The sequence below is a fragment of the Narcine bancroftii genome, chromosome 2, assembly GCF_036971445.1.
Source record: "Narcine bancroftii isolate sNarBan1 chromosome 2, sNarBan1.hap1, whole genome shotgun sequence".
Classification (NCBI taxonomy): domain Eukaryota; kingdom Metazoa; phylum Chordata; class Chondrichthyes; order Torpediniformes; family Narcinidae; genus Narcine; species Narcine bancroftii.
The window spans coordinates 83721755-83742220 of NC_091470.1; the positions used below are offsets into that span (position 1 = coordinate 83721755).

At 47.8% G+C, this 20466-nt stretch overlaps 1 protein-coding gene across 2 annotated transcripts in view; it reads right to left on the reverse strand.

The window, feature by feature from the left end:
• plekhd1 (pleckstrin homology domain containing, family D (with coiled-coil domains) member 1) overlaps positions 1-20466 on the reverse strand; it is a 91716-nt gene that overhangs the window by 13241 nt on the left and 58009 nt on the right. For both annotated transcript variants that reach the window (XM_069915274.1, XM_069915273.1), the window contains 5 exons: positions 20222-20315; positions 17104-17285; positions 13281-13413; positions 8216-8360; positions 3985-4137 (listed from right to left, as the gene is read on the reverse strand). In XM_069915274.1, coding sequence (XP_069771375.1) covers positions 3985-4137; positions 8216-8360; positions 13281-13413; positions 17104-17285; positions 20222-20315 — 707 coding nt within the window. The remainder of the gene's footprint in view (positions 1-3984; positions 4138-8215; positions 8361-13280; positions 13414-17103; positions 17286-20221; positions 20316-20466) is intronic.

Consider the following 20466-nt stretch of genomic DNA (forward strand, 5'->3'; position numbering starts at 1 on the left):
GGTTGGACACGCCATGGTTTACCCAATGATCTTACATTTCCTGATAATCAATTTATCAACCCAGTCAACCATGCAGGTCCCTCTTGGGGATGTTTGCTAACTTCACACAGATGCATCTTAGTGCCAAAGCTTTCCGCTGAGCTTGTTTATCTCAACAGGGCCAGCACTGAGTGGAAATAACAATGTATTTATATACTGTTATAAACATCGCACAATCTCCCAAGATATTCCTCCCAGTTTAGATGCTGAGTCACACAAGTTGACCAAGAACCTGGTGAAAGAGGGTCCAATAGCTCAGTGGTTAGAAACCTGGTCTTGTAAACCAGGGGTGGCGAGTTTGATCCTTGCAAGGGCCTCATTTCTATGAGGGGCGCTGGATAAAAGTGGCAACTCTCTGTCTTCTTTATGGTGGACAAAATTAAAGAATTTCACGTATGTTACATTCTAAAAAAATAGTATTTATGTGACAATAGTGGAACCTTTATTTTTTTCAAAAGATAGAGGCCCTAAAATAGGGTCTGGAAGAAGTCAGGGGTAGAAATCAGAGTCAAGAGTCAGGAATATTAAATGGACAAGATTTGAGGGTGGAAGTGACTTGGAAATCAGAGGAGTGGAGCCATCATCTGAACTGAAGAGAGATGGTTGAGGTGACAGAATCCAGAGGTAAGGGAGTTGACAATGACGGCAGACTCGGACATGTATCAGTGGTGATCTGACTCATGACAGACAGAAAAAATGAAGCCAATGCAGAGACATAAGTTATGAAAGTGAAAGGAGCTCAGGAAAGAGGAGATGGAAACTCCTGCCAGCAAGGACTGAATGGCAGGTGACACATAATGGAGAGCAAGCCTCCTTTCACTGGTCCTCATCCAGCCTTCATCAGAAGTCTCTCTTCTTCAAGACTCAGCCAGGTTTCCCTTTTATGGCTGCCTCTCCATGCTCCCACTTGCTGAGAGAAGAATTTTTCCCCGAGTTCCCTGCCAGATTTATTATTGAGTAAAAACCATGCTAATTTTACCTTAAGAGATACAACACAGTAACAGGCCATTCCAGCCCATAAGCCCACATCTTTGGAACACGGGAGAAAACCAGAGCAAACCCACGTGGTCATGAGGTGAACATACAAAATCCTCAAAGATCGCAGTGAATTTGAACTCGGGTTGCTGGTGCTAAAATAGCATTGTACTAACAGCGACTCAAACTGACTGCATCTGGTCTCTTCTCTCACGGAAGAATCCTCTCTGTCCTTCACTCCTGAGGATAGGCCTCTACCAAGGAAGCCATTGGCCCATGGTGCTTGGGCTGCCATCCAAGGGAGGTGGAAATTCATTGCAAAGCAATTGCAAAGCAGAGTCATGTTGAAAATGCTGTATAATTTTTTTTTAATTCCTCTGGTACTTCTGCAATGACCCTTCAGGTTAACAAACCGATCTAAGGAAGCAGCACTCATCTTCCAAGCAAGTCGAACAAGCCTAGTTTTCTCAATTAATGAATTAGAGCAAAGATTACATCTGATATCAGGTACATAAGCTTCTCTTCAAGGACGGGAGAGGGGTCAGTGGGGAACCTCAGGGGGGAGTAACCTCAGACTGATGTCCATGTTCTGAGGAGAGGGGACTGATGTCCATGTTTGTAGTGGTCACCTCAGACTGATTTCCACGTTCTGAGGGGAGGGGATGGATATGTGTATTCTCTCTGAGCTTGCGCTCTGGGAAGATTTGGGTTGCCAGCTCCACAATGCATCCATCAATCTCCTCCGTGTGCGATGGCAGGATTGGGAACAAGCCCCGCCACACGAACGGACAGCCACCACGGAGAAGGTAAGGTGCTGCCGTCCCTCGCCATTCCTCCACGGGGCACGTCTGATGCTGCTGATGAGCTCCTTCCCTGGCACTAGGACCACTGGCTGTGGTGCCCACCTCGTCCTCCGCCTGTGGTGTGTCTCCGCCCACTCAGGTTCAGCTGACGAAGGGGGTGGCAGGTGAGAGATTCAACAGGACAACTTGACCACTGCCCCCACCTCAGGCCTCAGCTGGTTCCCCTGCAGACTGGTATCCGCTGGAGGCTGAAGGAGAGAAACAGGGTGACTGGTAGTGGTCAGGTCAGTCACGGATGCCCCACACCTGACCCATGGGGGAGAAGGCAGGGTGGAGGGAAGAGGCTGGTGACAGGTGTGGGCCAGACTCCACCCATTGCCTACATCGGGCCTGAGGGTAGGGAAGGAGAAGATGGATTGTTAGATAGGATGGAGTGAGGGGGCAGATGGGTTGCGGGGGGTAGGATGGGGTGGTGGGGTAGGATTGGCTGGGAGGGAGGGAGGATGGGGTGGGGTGAGGAAGGGGTGGGGTGAGAATGGCTTGGGGAAATGGGGCAGGTTCACATTGGCTACCAGTGAAGGTTTCAGGCATGGTTGCATTGGGGATGGGCGAAATGATCCAGGATGTGAGCACTGTTACCCTTCTGCACCCTCTGTCGATAGATTGATGCATCAATGTTCCTCATCTTCCCCACCTCTCCACAGGCATTGGCCCAGCCTGGGGTAGCATCAAATCCTCAAGGCCCTCAGTGGCTTCTGCTTGATCCAAGTTACTAATATCAGCGAGAGAAAGGCTGCTTCTGACCCGGCTGTTGATAGCTTCGTCGCTTCGCACCAGCCACAGAATTTCAGCAGCAAGAATATTAAATCATCCCGGTTGGAAGGAGAAGGGACATCGTTGCTGGGCTGTTGACAGCAGCGACCACAGAAAATGTACTGCGTTTCACAATGACATGTTAGGAGAGACACGAGTGAGATGGTGAAGGAGTAGATGGGCAGAGAGGCGAGGGGAGACAGCCTCGATCCTTAGGGGAAGAGGAGGGATCTGGGGTTGGAGGAGCTCAGGAGGTGGGGTCCTAGAAAAGGAATGGGGACAAACCTGGATCAGAACAAGACAGTCCCACAGAAAGATCCTCATGGAACTCCAGCTCCTCCCTGCTGCAGCAGGACTTCCTTTTGTCCAGCAGAGGGGTGGAGGGTGAAGGAGCAGGAGCTCTGACCTTTGCTCCGGGTAAAATCAGTGACAATTGTGAATGGAACATGGATCCATAAGGTTCCCTGGATAAGCGCCTCTGCATTGCTTGTGAATGCCTTGTGCAAAACCAGCTCTTGCTATATCGGGGGAGCCAATCTCTCTGTGACCTGACACAAGAAAAAGTCACAGAAGCAGGTGAATCAGATGGCCAGATATTGCCGGGGAACCAAGAGCCTAAACGAGGAGCAAAGGGACTCATGGATCTTTAAAAGTAGCAACAAAAAAACACAAGACACACAAGCAAAGAATGGAGGCTAATTTGTGGACAGTCAGAAAGCAAAGAAAGAAAACTTACACCAAGGCTTGTTTAGGATAGAGGTGGAGAGCTGTACACAGAGCTAGCCTGCATGATACATGCAAGAAGAATGACAAAAAAATTCAGTGGATTTATCGTTCAAATGCTACTCAACTTGCAAGTCCTTCCACTAGTTTACACCATTTCCCAGAGCAAGAGTGGTTACAAAAGCTACAAGCATCCCAGAAGGAAGAGAATGAGCTGGGTTGTGCACACTTTCATCACTTTCCAAGGAAGGGGTGCATAGAATCAGATGCAACACAGGAAGATACACCTACTGTTAAAGTGACAGCAAGCCAGCGCACAGGGAGGGGTAGCCAAGGGGGTTTCCTGTACCACTTGCACATGCATTCCTAGAGAAAGGTGTTCATAGGCCTGAACGGACTTTAATGGGATGTCAGCTGGCGATTCAAGGCGAGAGATAATGCAGGGAAGGGGAGAACGAAGCACATGAGAAGAGGTGGAGTATTTTCTCTTCATCCAGGGCACAGAGAAAGTTTGGTGAGGCTGCAGTGCAGACTCCCGAATCTCTCCCTGAATTGAGGCACCTCGCAGTGGGCAATGAGGGACCCCCACCTTTCCCTGCCCCCTCCCCTCACACCATCGGGTGGCACTCACCGAACGGATTGCAGACAGTGGAGGACTTTCTGCGCCGGAACCTGCAGCTCTTGATCCTGCGAGCAGCTGCCCGCTGCACGTAGACTGAGTTCTTCATGATGATCGGCAGCTTAGCCTCGATCTCCGCCTTCCGAATGCACTCCTCAAAGAACTCTGTGGAAGACAAGCACAGGCATTGATGGAAAGCCTGGTGGCAGAGGGCTAACACAACTGGAATTCCCCAATTGGAGGGAGGTGGCATTGTCCTGTTTGCCCCCAATGCATGAAGGTAGGCAAGGTGTGGCCCAGAATTTGTGGCAGGAGGATGATCTTTGATCCCCTGGGTTGGGTTTGGTTCCTCTGTTTGTTCCCCCAAAAGTTTGTCCATGGGAACAGGACAATGGGTGCTTTGGGACAATTCCCCACTGATCTGTTTCTCCCACCAGAGTTCTGTATCATTGACTGCAATGATACAGACTGGTCCACCAATCTTCCTCAAGGAGCTGATGACTGACCGCGTTCCAGCAATGTAATGCAGAGTCTACCTGACCTTATGGCAGTGTATGCAGTACTGTGTATAGGTTTGTGAAAATGGTCCCAGGAGTGAGAGGGTTAACGTATGAGGAGCATTCGATGGCTCTGGGCCCGTACTCACTGGAGTTTAGTAAGATTGGAGGGATCTCATCAAAACATATTGAAAATTTCTGGTAGAGTGGATGCTTCCAGTAGTGGGAGAGTCTAGGGCCTGAGGCCCTCGAACAGAGGTGAGAAGTTTCATCAGCCAGAGGGTAGTGGAATTCGTTGCCACAGACAGCTGTGGAGACCAAGCCATTGGGCATATTCAAAGCAGAGGTTGACAGGTTCTCGATTAGTAAAGGAGTTAAAGGTATGAGAAGGTTTACCAGAATGTTACCTGGGTTTAAGCATCTAGAGTATAGGGAGAGATTGGACAGATTAGGTCTTTATTCTTTGGAGCGTAGAAGGTTGAGAGGGGATTTGATAAAGATTATGAAAGGGATAGACAGAGTGGATGTGGATAGACTATTTCCGTTAAGAGGAGGAAAGATTAAAACAAGAGGACATGAGTTAAGAATTAAGGGGCAGAGGTTTAGAGGTAACATGAGGGGGAACTTCTTTACTCAGAGAGTGGTAGCCGTGTGGAATGAGCTTCCGGGAGAAATAGTGGCGACGGAGTCAATTGCATTATTTAAGAAAAAGTTGGACAGGTATATGGATGAGAAGAAGATGGAGGATTATGGGCATTGTGCAGGGAGGTGGGACTAGAGAGGGGTGTTTGGTTCGGTGCGGACTAGAAGGGCCTAATGGCCTGTTTCCGTGCTGTAATTGTTATGTTATGTTATATGTTAGAATGGGATAAAAGGAAAAATACATCAGCCATGGCAGGCAGACTCAATGGGCTGGATGGCCTCACTCTGCTTCCAAGTCTTTTTACCTTATAGCTGTATGTACAATACTGTGTACAGCAGTGTGCACATTATTCTATGGAAATTATGCTGCACGGTACACATCAATGTGGTTTCTACCCCAAGGCAGTGTGTGCAGTAATACGGAAAGAAACGTGAATGATTTCTTACAACGCAGCAGGAGGTTGTGTCTACCACAGTGTGAACATTAATAGACAGCGGTGTGTGCAGCAATTTGTAGGTTACTCTGGGGCAGTGAGTGTGGAACAGGCGACCAGGAATAGTGGTGGAAGTAGACACCATATGGGAGCCCAAAGGGGCTTCTAGATAGACACGTGAATATGTCAGCAATGGAGGGGTCTGGGTCATGTACAGGCAGGAGAGACGTGGTTTAATTCAGCTCAGATATCATCGGTCTGTTTCTGTGCTGTCCTGTTCTGTGTCTAATGCTCCCAAACCTATTTAAAAAATACAACAACCCTCACTCTGCAAAGAAGGGGAGTAATACAGAAACCTTGAGCCCAAGTTTCGGGAGCACACAAAGACCCCGCTTAGCACCTTCTGTCCTGTCTGTGGAAAACTCTGCTTCTCTGGTTCCCACACTAATTCCAGCAGTCAGCTCAGATCACATAGGCAAAGGGAGGTAGCAAGCCATCCTCCCTCCTGAGGAACTGCACAAGGAGAAGAAGTTATTTACAGCAATGTGTAGTTCAGAAAAACAAAATAGGTGAGTAGCAACAGGGTTGGATTGGTAGAGGGTTTAAATAGAACTCTACTCGCAGGTTTGAGGGGCCAGACGGCCAATGAAGAAGGACCTGATAGTGTCACGATACCATACACTTGAGATCATCCACTCACACCATCTTCCCAGTACTCACAGACCCTATCCAGCTCCCATGACATTATACCTATATTTTATAATGCTTGTCCTTTATGTGCAAGTCTCCCCAAGGGATATCTGCAGATCCCTCTGCTCCACCACCCTCCTGTTGTTGAGCCCGCATTCTCTTTCCTCTGCTGGTGGCCACCCGCTCCCCACCTTCCCAATCCCCTCCTCTTTAAAGGCAAAGAACCTCCCTCTGACAAACCACTTGGTCACCTGTCCCAATATGTGGCTTGAGTCCAGTTTTACAACATCTCGTGAAGTGCTATTGAATTTGGCCCCGTGTTGGTGACACTGAGCACCTGGGATTCTAGTTGACCGTCCGCTGGTTCAGAAGCAGGTTGGCCTTCTGAAAGAAAGGAAGGAATTTCCAGTGCCGTCCACAATCTTAAGACACCTACACTTCCTTATCTCACAGGAAACACCCCAACAAGGATAGGAGTGGTTAAAGATACATGGGCTGAATGCAGACAACTGTGGTGAGCTTGGGTCAGCATGGTCAAGTTGGGCCAAAAGTCCTGTCAAACTCTATAAACACTGCAGCAAGTTTGCTGCATCAGATTTATTTGCATTGCGGTTTTTTTTCTGCATTAACTAGAACTATGAATGCAGCACGATTGGCTTAGCAGTCAGCACAATGCCTTTACAGCGCAGCGATTGGGACCATGGTTCGAATTCCTCGCTGTCTGTAAGGAGTCTGTACGTTCTCCCCATTTACACGTGGGTTTTCCCCGGGGGCTCCAGTTTCCTCCCACTTTTCGTTATGTACCGGGGTGTAGATTAATTGGGTGTAAATTGGACAGCACAGACTCGTGGGCCGAAATGGCCTGTTACAGTGCTGTATGTCTAATTTTTTTTAAATTAAATTAAAACATTTATCAATCCTTATATATTTATGAACCATTTTTACACTTTGGAGTAATTAGTACTTATTGTTGTTAGAGTTTTTATGCAGGAATTTCCATGTACCTGCACATTGTACTTTCATTGTCATCACCGGCACAAGGTGGGCACCACAGTCGGGGTGTCAAGGGACAAACTTTGGGTGGGATATGGAGTTGCATACGATGGCTTACATGCACTGACAAGGGTGGGGAGGTCAACAATGTCATAGCTGCCCCTTCCCACAAACACAGTACTTGTTAGGATTCTTAGCAGTGTGGAAAAATTGAGGGGCCTTGGGGTCCAAATCCATAGATCTCTCAAGGTTGACGTACAGATTGATTGCATAGTTAAGAAGGCTTACGGTGTGCCCGCCTTCGGGGGATTAGGTTCAAGGGCCATGAAGTAATGTTGCAGCTCTCTAAAACTCTGGTTCGACCACACTTGCAACATTGTGTTCAGTTCTGGTCACCTCATTACAGGAAGGATGTGGAAGCTTTGGAGGGTGCAGAGGAGATTTACCAGGATGTTACCTGGATTGGAAAATGGGTTTTGTGAGGCAAGGTTGACAGAGCTCTTTGGACCAAAGACAAATTAGGGGTTACATAATAGAGGTCTACAAGATAAGGAGAGGCGTAAATAAGGAGGCGTAAATAAGGTGGACAGCCAGCACATTTTCCCCAGGGCAATTGGAGCAAATACCAGAGGACATCTGTATAAGGTGAGGAATGTTTAGAGGAGACATCAGGGGTAAGTTTTTTTTCCCCACAGAGAGTAGTGAGAGTAGTGTGTGTCTGGAATGCGTTGCCAAGGGTGGTGGTGGAGGTTTAAAATACTCTTAGACATGCACATGAATGCAAGAAAAATAGAAGTATATGGGTGTGAGGTTGGGAATGGTTAGATTGTTGATGTAGGTTGCACAACATTGTGGGCTGAAGGGTCTACACTGTGCTTTTATGTTCCAATTTAATTTTTGAGTACTGCCGCAGTAGTGAGGGGGCTGTGTTTGTGGAACAGGCTTGCTGACAGCTCTATGAGCACTCCCGAGGGTGCTGGCACTTACTCCTCAGCTCACCCACGTCGCCCTTCATCATCTCATTCTTCTCGATGGTGCGCTCACTGGAACTCAGCCCCTGCTCCAGCCGCTGTAGGGCCTCCTCTGCCTCCTTCAGCCTCCGCTCCAGCTCCACGCGCGACTTCATTTCCTCCTGGCCCAAGAAACACGGCTTTGTTTCAGTGAGGAAGAAATATCCACCCCTCTTGTGTGCCTCAGGGCTTGTCTCGAGGGTCAGGCAATTGTGGGTGTCCAAGTCCTCCCACCCCACTGCAGCATCCGCAGCACTCAGTCAGCTACAGGTGGTGGCCTGCCTCCTTCACACGCCTAATTTGGACAATCAGTGCTGTACTCCGATCTCCATCATGGGAAGGGGTTGCCAGGCAGGTATGCCCATGGCTTCCCCGAGGGCATAGCTGGCCCATGGAAGGGACTGTGGTCCTGGCGCGCAACACACAAAAGTGCTGGAGGAACTCACAGCCTCCTTACAAACCAAAGGATCACCAATGTTCTGAGCCCGAAACCTTCATCAAGGTGTGAGCAAATGCAGGGAGAGAGGAGATGAATGGGGGAAGGGGCAGGGGAAGGAGTGCAGGCCAACAGGTCAGAGGTCTTCAGAGGCTATGGGTGGGAAGGTAGTAGAAAGAAGAAGTTGAGAAGTGATGGGATGGAGTTAGCTCTCTGAATGGAGGCCATTTTGTACATTGCTCTACAATCCCAGCATTTGCAGTCTTTCCTGTTTAACTACGGATCTGGAGTCTGGGTCGCTGCAGGGTAAAGGGAGTGCACCACCTCACAAGCTGCATACCTATCCCATCCCTTGGCCTTTCCTGCCCTGTCTGTGCAAGGGTCTGGTCCTCACTGACCACATTAGAACCCAGGGAGCTGGATGGAGTGAAAGCAAGTCATCCTCATCCCTGAGGAAGAAGGGCAATACAATCTGTAAAGCACACTCCACATTCAGTTTCCCTGAGCATGGAGTTGCTCCTCCCTTTGGATGATGTGGCTGCTGTTCCCTTGATGGGTGTCTGCCTCTCCTCGCAATGAGTAGGTCAGGGAGCATGGAGGTACTCAGAGTTTTATGAAGGGTTGAACCAAATTGATGGTAATTTGTTGATGAGCTCACAAATGGGTTTGATGGGGTAATGATTGTGGCATAATTCTGAGAATAGTGGTGAATGGGAAAGTGTATGGCGGATAATGTTTACGCCCGAGGAGAGTTAGGTGTTGCAGGTTGGTCATAAGAATGAGTAGAGGCTGAATAAACCTATTTTAGAAGGGGTATAGGAACAGAGGGACAATTCATTGATAGTGGCAGGGCTCAAAGAGCAATTCACATACCTTTGTGGGATTTATCCATAGAGCCACAAGGTAGGGAATTCATGCTGAACCTCTACAACTGGAGCATTTTGTTCAACTCTGATCATCTCTTTATATAGGAAGACCATGGAGATGCAGCAGAGGGTTCAGAGGGGGTTAACAAGAATGATTCTTGGGATTACAATACTGGAGAGACTAGGACTGTATTACTTAGGGAAGAGGAGATGTGAAGGTCCTATTAAATTGACAGGGGGTTTGGATGGAGTGGGCAGTGGAACACTGTTACTGTTTTCGGGGTTCCAATAGTAAAGATCACCGATATAGATCGGAAGATCCAGGGAGAAACTGTTCTCCATGTGCAGTTGGAATTTGGAGCATACTCACTCTAGATGTGCAGGAGAAGGGTTTATTATGGTCTTGGAGAGGGAGGTGTGGTAGACAAAAATTTGTAAGGCTACAGAGATAGGTTCAGGGGGTTGGCACTAATGGGTCACTTAGGTGGGGCTGAATAGCCCCCTTCAGTGCTGTAACCAGCCATGATCCTATGAAAAGGGGATGAGGCTGATGTTGCACTGAAGGCAAACAGGTGTAGAATATTAAATGGGATAGACATGGCAAAAGTGAAAGTACTGTGGGATGTGGTGTCTTTAAGAATTGATCATTTCGGCTGGCATGGTTGGCTTAACGGTTAGCACAACGCCTTTACAGCGCCAGCGATCGAGACCGGGGTTTGAATCCCAGACTGTAAGGAGTTGGTATGTTCTCCCCGTGTCTAAGTAGGTTTTCCCTGGGGGCTCTGGTTTCCTCCCACTATTCAAAACGTACCGGGGGTGTAGGCTGTAAATTAGGCAGCACGGAAGGGGTTCATGGCCTTCATACCCAGTCCTGGGAACGTTGATGATTTAGATCACAGTGCGGGGGGAAATGATGATGTTTGTGGAATACAGAAAACTGTGGTGTGACTGACAGGAGGAGGAAGGCTTTGGAGACTGCAGCAAAATATTGGTGGTCAGGTTAGGTGGTAGTGGAACAGGGAGAGCTTGGGGTGAAAGTCCACACCCCATTCCTCTGGGATCCATTGGCGAGTGGCTGGGACAGATTGCTTATCTTGACCTCAGACATTTTGCAGGGTTTTCCCACTAACATTGGGTGAGATACAAGCCAGAGTACATGGGTTAAGGGTGAAAGGTGAAATGTTTAAAGGGAACATTAGGGGCAACAACTTAACACAGAGAGTGGTGGAGCGAGTGGTGGCAGCAGTGTGGAACAAGCTGCCAGCTGAGGTGGTAAATGCACGTTCAATTTTGACATTTAAATAAATTTCAGATTGGTATATGGACAAGAGGGGCATGGATGGCTATGATCTAGGTGCAGGTCAATGGCACCAGGCTGAATAAGAATTTGACACAGACTAGATGGGCCAAAGGGACTTTTCTGTGCTATAGTGTTCTATCTTATCAGTTATATCCAAATGCACACCCATATCCACACACTGTTCTCCTGATGGCTGGGGATCAGAGCCTTTCCATTTCCTGAGGCAGCAGCTGAGGTGGTCTGATGAAAGATTGCCCCTCATTCTTCTAAACACAAAACAATGCAGGTCCCACTTATTTACCCATGTGACAACTCAAACCTCCCATTCAGGAATTAGTCTATGACTCTCTTCAGACTGACTTCAATGCTAATCTATCCTTTGCCTCACGAAGGGGACCAAGGTGGCACCAAACCCTTGTACTCCCCTACTTCTAAACCCCAACTCCTTTGCAATAAAGCCCATTCTGCCTTTTGCCTCCTTGTGTCCTGTTGATTTGCGTGCTTTTTGATTTCTGCTCCTGAACATGATTCATTTGCCATTTCTTTCCATTTATATAATGGGCGGCCTTCTGATTCTTCTCTCACTCATAGAGTTTTACAGCCCTTGTGGCCCATCTTGTCAAGGCCAGCCAAAATGGCCACATGAGGTAGTCGCATATCCCTGCATTCACCCATAAACCTTTCCTATCCATGCACCTGTCCAAATGCCTTTTAGAAATATCACTGGGCCCCCCTTCCTCTGATAACTCATTCTATATCCATGCAATATTAGGCCTACATTTGTTAAACTTTCATCCATTCACTCAACCTCTCTTTATCCCATTGCAGAGTCCTTATATCCATTACTTCTGCATACATTCCCACTTATTTTGGACTCATCAGCAGACGTGGAAACCTTATACTCTTCTAGGGCCAAGAACTGAATCCCAGGATTCTGCTATCTTTCTCAGCCCTCTGCCCCTTCCAGCTATCACTTCTTACCTCCTTTCTTTTCTGTCCCTTCCACCTTTATTCACCCATCACCTTGCTCCTCCCCCATCCCCCACCCCACCTTCCTACTCCCGACGAAGGATTCTTGGCCTGAAACGTTGACCGCCTTCCAGTCCACGGACGCTGCCTGAGTTCCTCCAGTACTGTGCACATTGCTCCAGTCTACCAGCATCAGCAGACTTGGGCTTCTCAACTAGTTACATCCTTCTGGTCTGAAAAACATTCCACCTATTCTCAATCTGTCTTCTATTTGAAGACCAATCTTCAGCCCCTTTTACGACACTGATTCTAATACCAAGGACTCTGTGCATCAGCCTTTTATGTGGATCTTAAATAAATGTCTTCAGAAACTCCATACTCATGACATCCAAGGTTTCCTTCTAACAACTCTGTTCCACCCATGAGGAATTCACGCAAGTTTGTCAGTCGCGATTTAACTTTCAAGCTTTGATTACATTCAGCTTCTCTGAATGACCAGCTACTACTTCTTCGACTATACATGCAGATCATTAAACTGACTGCACTTCACGTTTTGTCTCCCTCCCTCCCATGCTGATGTCCTCTCAGAAACCAGCCCATTTTGAAAAGCCAGTGGCTCACTTCCTCTGCAGCCTTTTACCTTAAAATCCACAGGAGCAAGTGACTTGTCACACTGTAAAGATTGATCCAAAATTTAGAGGAATACAGATGAACTGGGAATGTGGGCCAAAGAAGGGCAGATGGAATTGAATTTGGACAAGTGTGAGGAAGGTTAGACCAGACCAGAACTTGAATGGTAGGGCTCTGGGGAGGGTAGCAGAACAGAGATTTGGGCATGCTGATCCACAGTACCATGAAAGCTTCAACACAGATAGGCAGGGTGATGAAGAAGGTGTTTATCTTCATCAGTCAGGGCACATCACACCCATTCCTTCTCACACTTCACGCCCCATCCCCCATTCCCATCCCCTCAACCTCACACTCCAACCTCCTCATATCCCACACCTCACCCCATCTCTATCCTTACACCCCATTCCCCTCATCCTCACTCGCATTCACTCTCACACCCCATCCCCCTCACATCCCACACCTAACCCCACCTCCACCCTTACATCCCATTCCCCTCACCCTCACTCCCATTCCCTCTCACACCTCACCCCCATTCCCATCCCCCTCGACCTCACAACCCATCTGCTCACACCTCACACTCCAATCCCCTCACATCCCACTCCTCACCCCATCCCCACCCTTACACCTCATTCCCCTCACCCATTCCCTCTCACACCCCACCCTTACACCCCATTCCCCCCTCACACCCCTAAACATAATCATCCCCTCACACATCCCTCACCATCCACTCAGCTTCATACCTCCCCTCACACTCACACCCCACCCTCCACACCCCCTCCCCTCACCCACACACCCCCTGCTACTCACAGGGGGAGTGGTGTATGACCCCTCCCCCCCTCACCCTTAGCTCGGTCTCCGTCTGCTGCTTCTCCACAGTCAGCTCGGACAGTGAGAGCTGGAGCTCACGGGATTGTGTGGAATAGAATTCCCGCTCCTCCTGGAGAGCCAGGGCTCGCTTCTCCTTCTCCCTCAGCCTGCAGCATGGACAATGGCAAGGATCGGCAATCCTGTCACTACTCCCGTCACCCAACCGCACCTCCCCCCCAGCCACGCTCCCCAACCTGCTCACCATGGCAATGCTATGGGCAGAGAATCGCGGGTATTAAACATTGTCTATGCCCCAGGAGAAATGGTCACTGTTTACCTTGTCCACCCTTGTTCCACGGTGACTGCCTTGCTTAGGAAATGGCCTGGTCACCACTGTCCCTCCCCTATTTACCGACCCTCCCTCATTCACCACCGCCCTTCTCCAATTCTGAGGAAAATAGCATTTTGTCAAATATAATTTCCACAGGTGCACTGTGGAAAATAAATTGGCTGCAACAAACCTGCTTTGGAAACTCATGCCCAGGAACGCAGACAGCTGCAAAAAGTGGCAAACCTTGCCAGGTCCATCACAGGCGTCAACCTCCCATCCACTGCATGATACGCTGCCTCAAGAAGGCAGCCAATGTCATAAAGGAGCCCCCCCCCCATCCCCATCACCTTGGTCACAACCCCTCCTCAATGCTACCTTCGGGCAGAAGCCTAAAGACCAGCACCTCTCGGTACAAGAACATTTTTTTAAATTCAACAACCATGGAACCTCCCACGTTGCTCGTCTAACAGGTTGGAAATTCTTGCTCGCTGTGTGGGCAAAAGTGGGGGCTGTAGGAGAGTTGAGTAACTTGACTTCGGTTAGATAAATTTTTACATGATAGAGGAATTAGGGGATATGGGGAGAAGGCAGGTAGGTGGAGTTAGGTCATAAATTAGATCAGCCATGATCATATTGAATGGTGGAGCAGGCTTGATGGGCCATTTTTGGCCCACTCCTGTTCCTATGACTGCGACATCGTGACAGGAAACCATTCAAAAGATTGGGAGGGTGGGGAGAGAAGAAGAAATGTCATGGCTATAGGGGATGGTATCGTTAGGGAAATAGACACCATTCTCTGCAGCGAGGATCGAGGGTCCCAAAGGTTGCCCAGATTCAGGACATCTCATCTGACCTGCAGAGGAGTTTGGGGAGGGAGGAGAAAGATCCAGTTGCTATGGTCCACGTGGTTACCAATGTCACAGGTAGAACTAGGAAACGAGTTCTGCTGATGGCATTTGAACAGCTAGGTACTCAATTAAAACAGTAATAATCTCTGGATTGCTATCAGGGCTACTGGCAAATTGGCACAGGGTCAATAAGATTAGAGAGTTAAACACTTGGCTCAAAAGCTGGTGGGGAGAGGTGGGTGTGAATTTGAGGGATGTTAGCACCAGTATTGGGGAAGGACAGAGCTGTTCCAATGGGATGAGCTCCACCTGAACCGTGCTGGGATCAGGGTCCTGGTGAATTACATAACTGGGGCTGTAGATAGGGCTTTAAAGTAAATAATGGCAGGTCGGGTTCAATGGATTGGAAAAATGTGGAGAAAGCTAAAAGGAAGAGAGGGCAGGACAGAAGCAAAAAAAAGGACAGAAAGCTTATTCAATGACAAATGTGAGGAGGGTGGTGAACAACTGAATTAAGATGTCGTATTTGAATGCACAGTGTGTACGAATATGGTTAGTGAGCTTAAAGTACCATGAGAAATCAGTAGGTATAAAGTTATGGGCTTAACGGAGAGGTGGCTGAAGGAGGATCATGGCTGGGTGCTAAACATCCAAGGAAATATGTCCGATCGGAAAGACATGCAGGTGGGCAGAGGGGGTGGGTGGCTCTGTTGGTATAAAATGAAATCAAATCCTTAGCAAGGGACTTTGGGTCAGAGGCTCTGGAACAGTGGTTCTCAACCTTTTTTCTTCCCACTCTCATCCCACTTAAGTAATCCCTATGCTTTGTGATTAGTCAGGGATTGCTTAAAGTGGGATCTGAGTGGGAATAGAAGATTGAGAATCACTGCTCTAGACCCAATTGTTACTGAAATATTTTGCTTGAGAAAAATTGTCATTGGTCCATTTCCTTTGGAGTTATGAAACTGTGCACAAATCGAGTCAATGAGGTACGATTAAAACAGTCGTTTTCAAACTTTTTCTTTCCACCCACATCCCACCTTAAGCAGTCCCTGACTAATCACAGAGCACCGATGGCATAGGGATTACTTAAAGTGGTATGTAAGTGGAAAAAAAAAGGTCAAGAACCACTGATCTGGAAGCCTAGTGGGTAGGATTGAAAAATTGCAAAAGTGAAAAAGATCCTGATGGGTGTTACAGAAGGCATGAAATGCAGTTTTGAAGTGGTGATGGGGGAACTTCAATATTCAGGCCGACTGTGAAAATTAGGTTGGCATGAACTTATCGGCAGTTTGGGAGGGAGAAGCTGAGATTGGATGTGTCAGTGTTACAGTTGAGTAAAGATAACTGGAGAGGCATGAGAGAGGTGAGCATGGAGACCGGATTGCTGGAAAATTATGCTACAGAAGTGGTAATGGGGAACAAAAAAATGGAGGATGAACTGAACAGGTATTTTGCATCAGTTATCACTGTGGAGCAACATGCCAGAAATTCGAGAGTCGGGGGGCAGGAGTGAGTGTAGTTATTGCTCACAAGGAGAAGGTGGTTGGGAAGGGGCTGAAGGTGAAGCCACCTGGGCCAGTTGGACTATACCTGAGGGTTCCGGAAGAGGTAGCTGAAGAGATTGTGAATGCATTAGTAGTGATATTTCAAGAATATCAGAGTCAGGAATGATTTCAGAGGACTGGAAAATTGCAAATGTCTCTCCATTTGTTCAGAAGGGAGGAAGACAAAAGACAGGACATTATAGGCCATTTCAGTGGTTGGTAAGATTTTAGAGTTCATTATGAAGCATGATGTTTCAGGGTCCTTGAAAGCATGATAAAATAGTCTGAAGCCACAATGGTTCCTTCAGGGGAGATCTTACGTGACAAATCTGTTTGAATTCTTTGAGGAAGTAATGAGCAGGACAGACAAAGATAAGTTTATTTGGTATTTCTAAAGGCCTTTTATAAGATGCCGCACATGAAGCCACTAAACTAGTCAGGAACCCACAGTGATACGGGAAAGGTCCTAGCTGACTGGCAGGAGGCAAAGAGTGGGAACAAAGGGGGCCTTTTCTGGCTGGCTGCTGGTGACTAGTTATGTTTTGCAGGGATCAGTGTGAGTCCACTACTTTTGCACCCAGTCTCCGGTACACCTTCCCTTCGGTACACCCACCCTCTGGTACACCCACTCTCCGGTACACCCTCCGTCCGGTACACCCTCCCTCCGGTACACCCTTCCCTCCGGTACACCCTTCCCTCCGGTACACCCTTCCCTCCGGTACACCCTTCCCTCCGGTACACCCTTCCCTCCGGTACACCCTTCCCTCCGGTACACCCTTCCCTCCGGTACACCCTTCCCTCCGGTACACCCTTCCCTCCGGTACACCCTTCCCTCCGGTACACCCTTCCCTCCGGTACACCCTTCCCTCCGGTACACCCTTCCCTCCGGTACACCCTTCCCTCCGGTACACCCTTCCCTCCGGTACACCCTTCCCTCCGGTACACCCTTCCCTCCGGTACACCCTTCCCTCTGGCACACTCTTCCCTCTGGTACACCCTTCCCTCCGGTACACCCTCCTTATGGAATTCCCCCCTCCAGTACACCCACCCTCTCCTGTACACCCCCCCAGTACACCTTCCTCCCTCCTGTGCACTTTCCATCCCCTCCCCATCACCTGCCTCCCCCTTTACCTTTCTTCTGCAAGCACCTTCTCCTCCTGCAGTTTCCTCATGTCTTCCTCGATACGCAGCAGGATGGCCTGGAAGGTTCCGCTGGACTCGGACAGCTGCTCATTATGGCTGGTCAGTTGCTGGGTCTGATGCTCACTGTCCTGCAGCCTCTCCAAGGTCCTCTGCTTCTCCTGGGAGAGGGTCTGTTTCAGCAAAGAACCAAGGCTCAGTGTGAGCTGGCAGACAGAGACTACGCTATGAGCTCCTGGAGGCCCACAGCCAATGTGATGGCCAGCTACTCTCCCGGAGTGCAGTACACCACAGGATGCACACACAGTACCAAAAACCTCATCTAAATTATCTTTGAACCAAAGTTTAGAGCACATATCGTGTACACAATCATAGTGACTGGCATGGTCATCAGGAGTGTTGTAGAGAGCCCTAGGGGTACAGATGCATAGTTCCCCAAAAGTGGTGACACAGGTTGACAAGGTGGTGAAGAAATTAACACACAAAAGTGCAGCATCCATTGGAGGCAAAGATACAGTGCCCTCCATAATGTTTGGGACAAAGACACTTTGTTCCTTTATTTGTCCCTGTGCTCTACAGTTTTACATTTGTAATCAAACAATTCATATGTAATTAAAGTGCAAATTCCTGATTTTATTCCAGGTTATTGGTGTTCATTTTGGTTTGACCGTGAAGAAATGGCAGCATTTTTTATACATAGTCCCCTCATTTCAGGGCACCGTAATGTTTGAAACATTTAGCTTCACAGCTGTTTTTGATTACTCAGGTATGTTTAATTGCTTCATTGGTGCAGGTATAAGAGAGCTGGGCTTGCTTCTAAGCTTTTGATTGCCTTTGCCACTTTTCAACATGAGAACCAGAGATGTGCCAGTGAAAATCAAAGAAGCCATTATGAGGCTGAAAAACAAGAATAAAACAGTAAGAGACATCACACAGACCTTAGAATTTCCAAATCCAACAATTTGGAACATCATTAAGAAGAGTGAGCTTGGTAATGGCAAAGAAACTGTTTGGCCAAGGAAGATCTCCACTGTTGATGACAGAATTCTCATTGTAATGAAGAAAAATCCCCAAACGGCTGTCCAACAGATCAGAACCACTCTTTAGGAGGCAGGTGTGGATGTGTCGATGATACTGTCGGCAGAAAAACTTAAAAATAGGCTACATTGCAAGATGCAAACCACTAATTAGCCACAGAGACAGGAGAGTCAGATCACAGTTTGCCAAGAGTATTTAAAAGAGCCTGCAGAATTCTGGAAAAAAGTCCTGTTGACAGAAAAGACCAAGATTAAATTGGATCAGAGTGATGGCAAGAGCAAAATGTGGAGGTGTAAAGGAACTGCCCAAGATCCAAAGCACACCACCTTTGCCATGGTTTGCATCTTGCAGTGTAGCCTCTGTATTTCTGTGCATGAGGCCTCCTGCAGACAGTGTCATCGACACATCCACACCTGCCTCCTGAAGAGTGTTTCTGATCTGTCGGACAGGCGATTGGGCATTTTTCTTCATTATAATGAAAATTTTTCCGCCATCAGCAGTGGAGATCTTCCTTGGAAAACCAATCCCTTTGCGATTACTGAGCTCACCAGTACGCTCTTTATTCTTGATGATGTTCCAAACAGTTGATTTTGTTAATGCTAAGATTTGGGCAATGTCTCTGACAACTTTATTCTTGTCAGCTTCATAATGGCTTCTGTGACTTTCATTGACACAACTCTGGTCCTCAGGTTGAAAAATGGCAACTACAGACTCCAAAGATGATCAAAAGCTTAGAAGCAAGCCGAGCTCTCTTATACCTGCACCAATGAAGCAATTAAACATACCAGAGTAATCACAAACATTATGGTCCCGAAATGGGGGTAACTATGTATTAAAAAGTGCTGTGATTTTTACATGATCAAACCAAAATGTACACAAATAACCATGAATAAAATCTAGAACGTGTACTTTAATTATGTATGAATTGTTTGATTACAAATTTAAAACTGGAGCACAGGGGAAAATAAAGGAAAAAAATGTTTTTGTCCAAAACATCACAGAGAGCTCTGTATATAAACAATGTTTCGGGCCTGAGGTCTCTGTCAAGGTATAAACAAAGAGCAGGCAGAACCATCCCCTCCTGCCTTTTTATTCAGGCCCCTGCCTTCTTTTTGTTTATACCTTGACGAAGGGCTCAGGGCCAAACGTTGGTTGTGTATCTTTGCCTCCTATGGATGCTGGAGACATGCTTTGTGTATTAACTACGATCACAGCATGTGCAGACTTTCTTGTTTCACAGGGTGGTGAAGAAGATATGCAGCACACTTGACTTCATCGATTTGGACGCTGAGAGCAAGGGTTGGGAAGCCATGTTATAACAGCAAAGACAGTGGTGAGATTGCGAGGGGACTACTGTGTGCAGTTCTGGCGCTGATATATAGGAAGGTTGGGGGAAAGCTTGTGGTAGTTCAGAAACACTTCACAAGGATGTTACGTGCGTTGGAGGAGAGGTTTTCCAGGCTGCTTTCCCTGGCCTGAAGGAGGCTGAGAGGTTACGTGATAGAAGCAGATAAAATTAGGAGAGGTTGTGATAGACTGGATAGTAAGCGGATGTTTTGCATGGTGGTAGTATCTAAAACTTGAGGCATGGGTTTCAACTGAAAGGGTGAAAAAGCCAGCTGAAGGGTAAATGTTTTAGGAATGATCTGCCAGAGGAGGTGGAGGCTGCAGGAACAGTGAGTATTTTATAACGTTTAGGTATTAGGATGTAGAATTAACACAGGCATGGGATTAAAGTACACAGGCATGATGGTCAGCACAGACACAGTGGGCCAAAGGGCCTGTTTCTCTGCTGTACAACCTTGCCTGCGACTCTGTAAACATGGTGATGGTGGCATGGGTCAGTAATGGCTGAAACACAGCTCAAGGGCACAAAGGAAAGCTGAGCTGGTAACACCAAAATGAACAATCTGGCCTTGAACCTGTGAGCTCAGGAGGCCAGTGTAACTGAGGTCTGGATGCCTGCAGGGACATGTAGCTGAGTGTTCGGGCTCCTGGTGGAATTGAGTTCATCCCCAACTCCATCGCCTCCATCATCAACCCTTCAGACGCCCCCGCTTCAAGCACTCACCTCTAAATTATTTTGCAGGGATTCCGAGAGGAGGTGCAGTTGTTTCTTTTCTTCCTCAATTGCTGTTAGTGAGTTCACAGTCACCTCTAGCTCCCTGCAAACAACATCAGTCTCGGCACTCTCCAAACAGACAGCCTTTCTCCAATCTCCGTTAACCCTTTCCCCAGGTCTCTCTTGTTCCCTTTTCCTCTGGCTCCTTTCCTCCAGTTCCCCGCCACCATCCCTTCCTTTTTCAACCAGAGAGC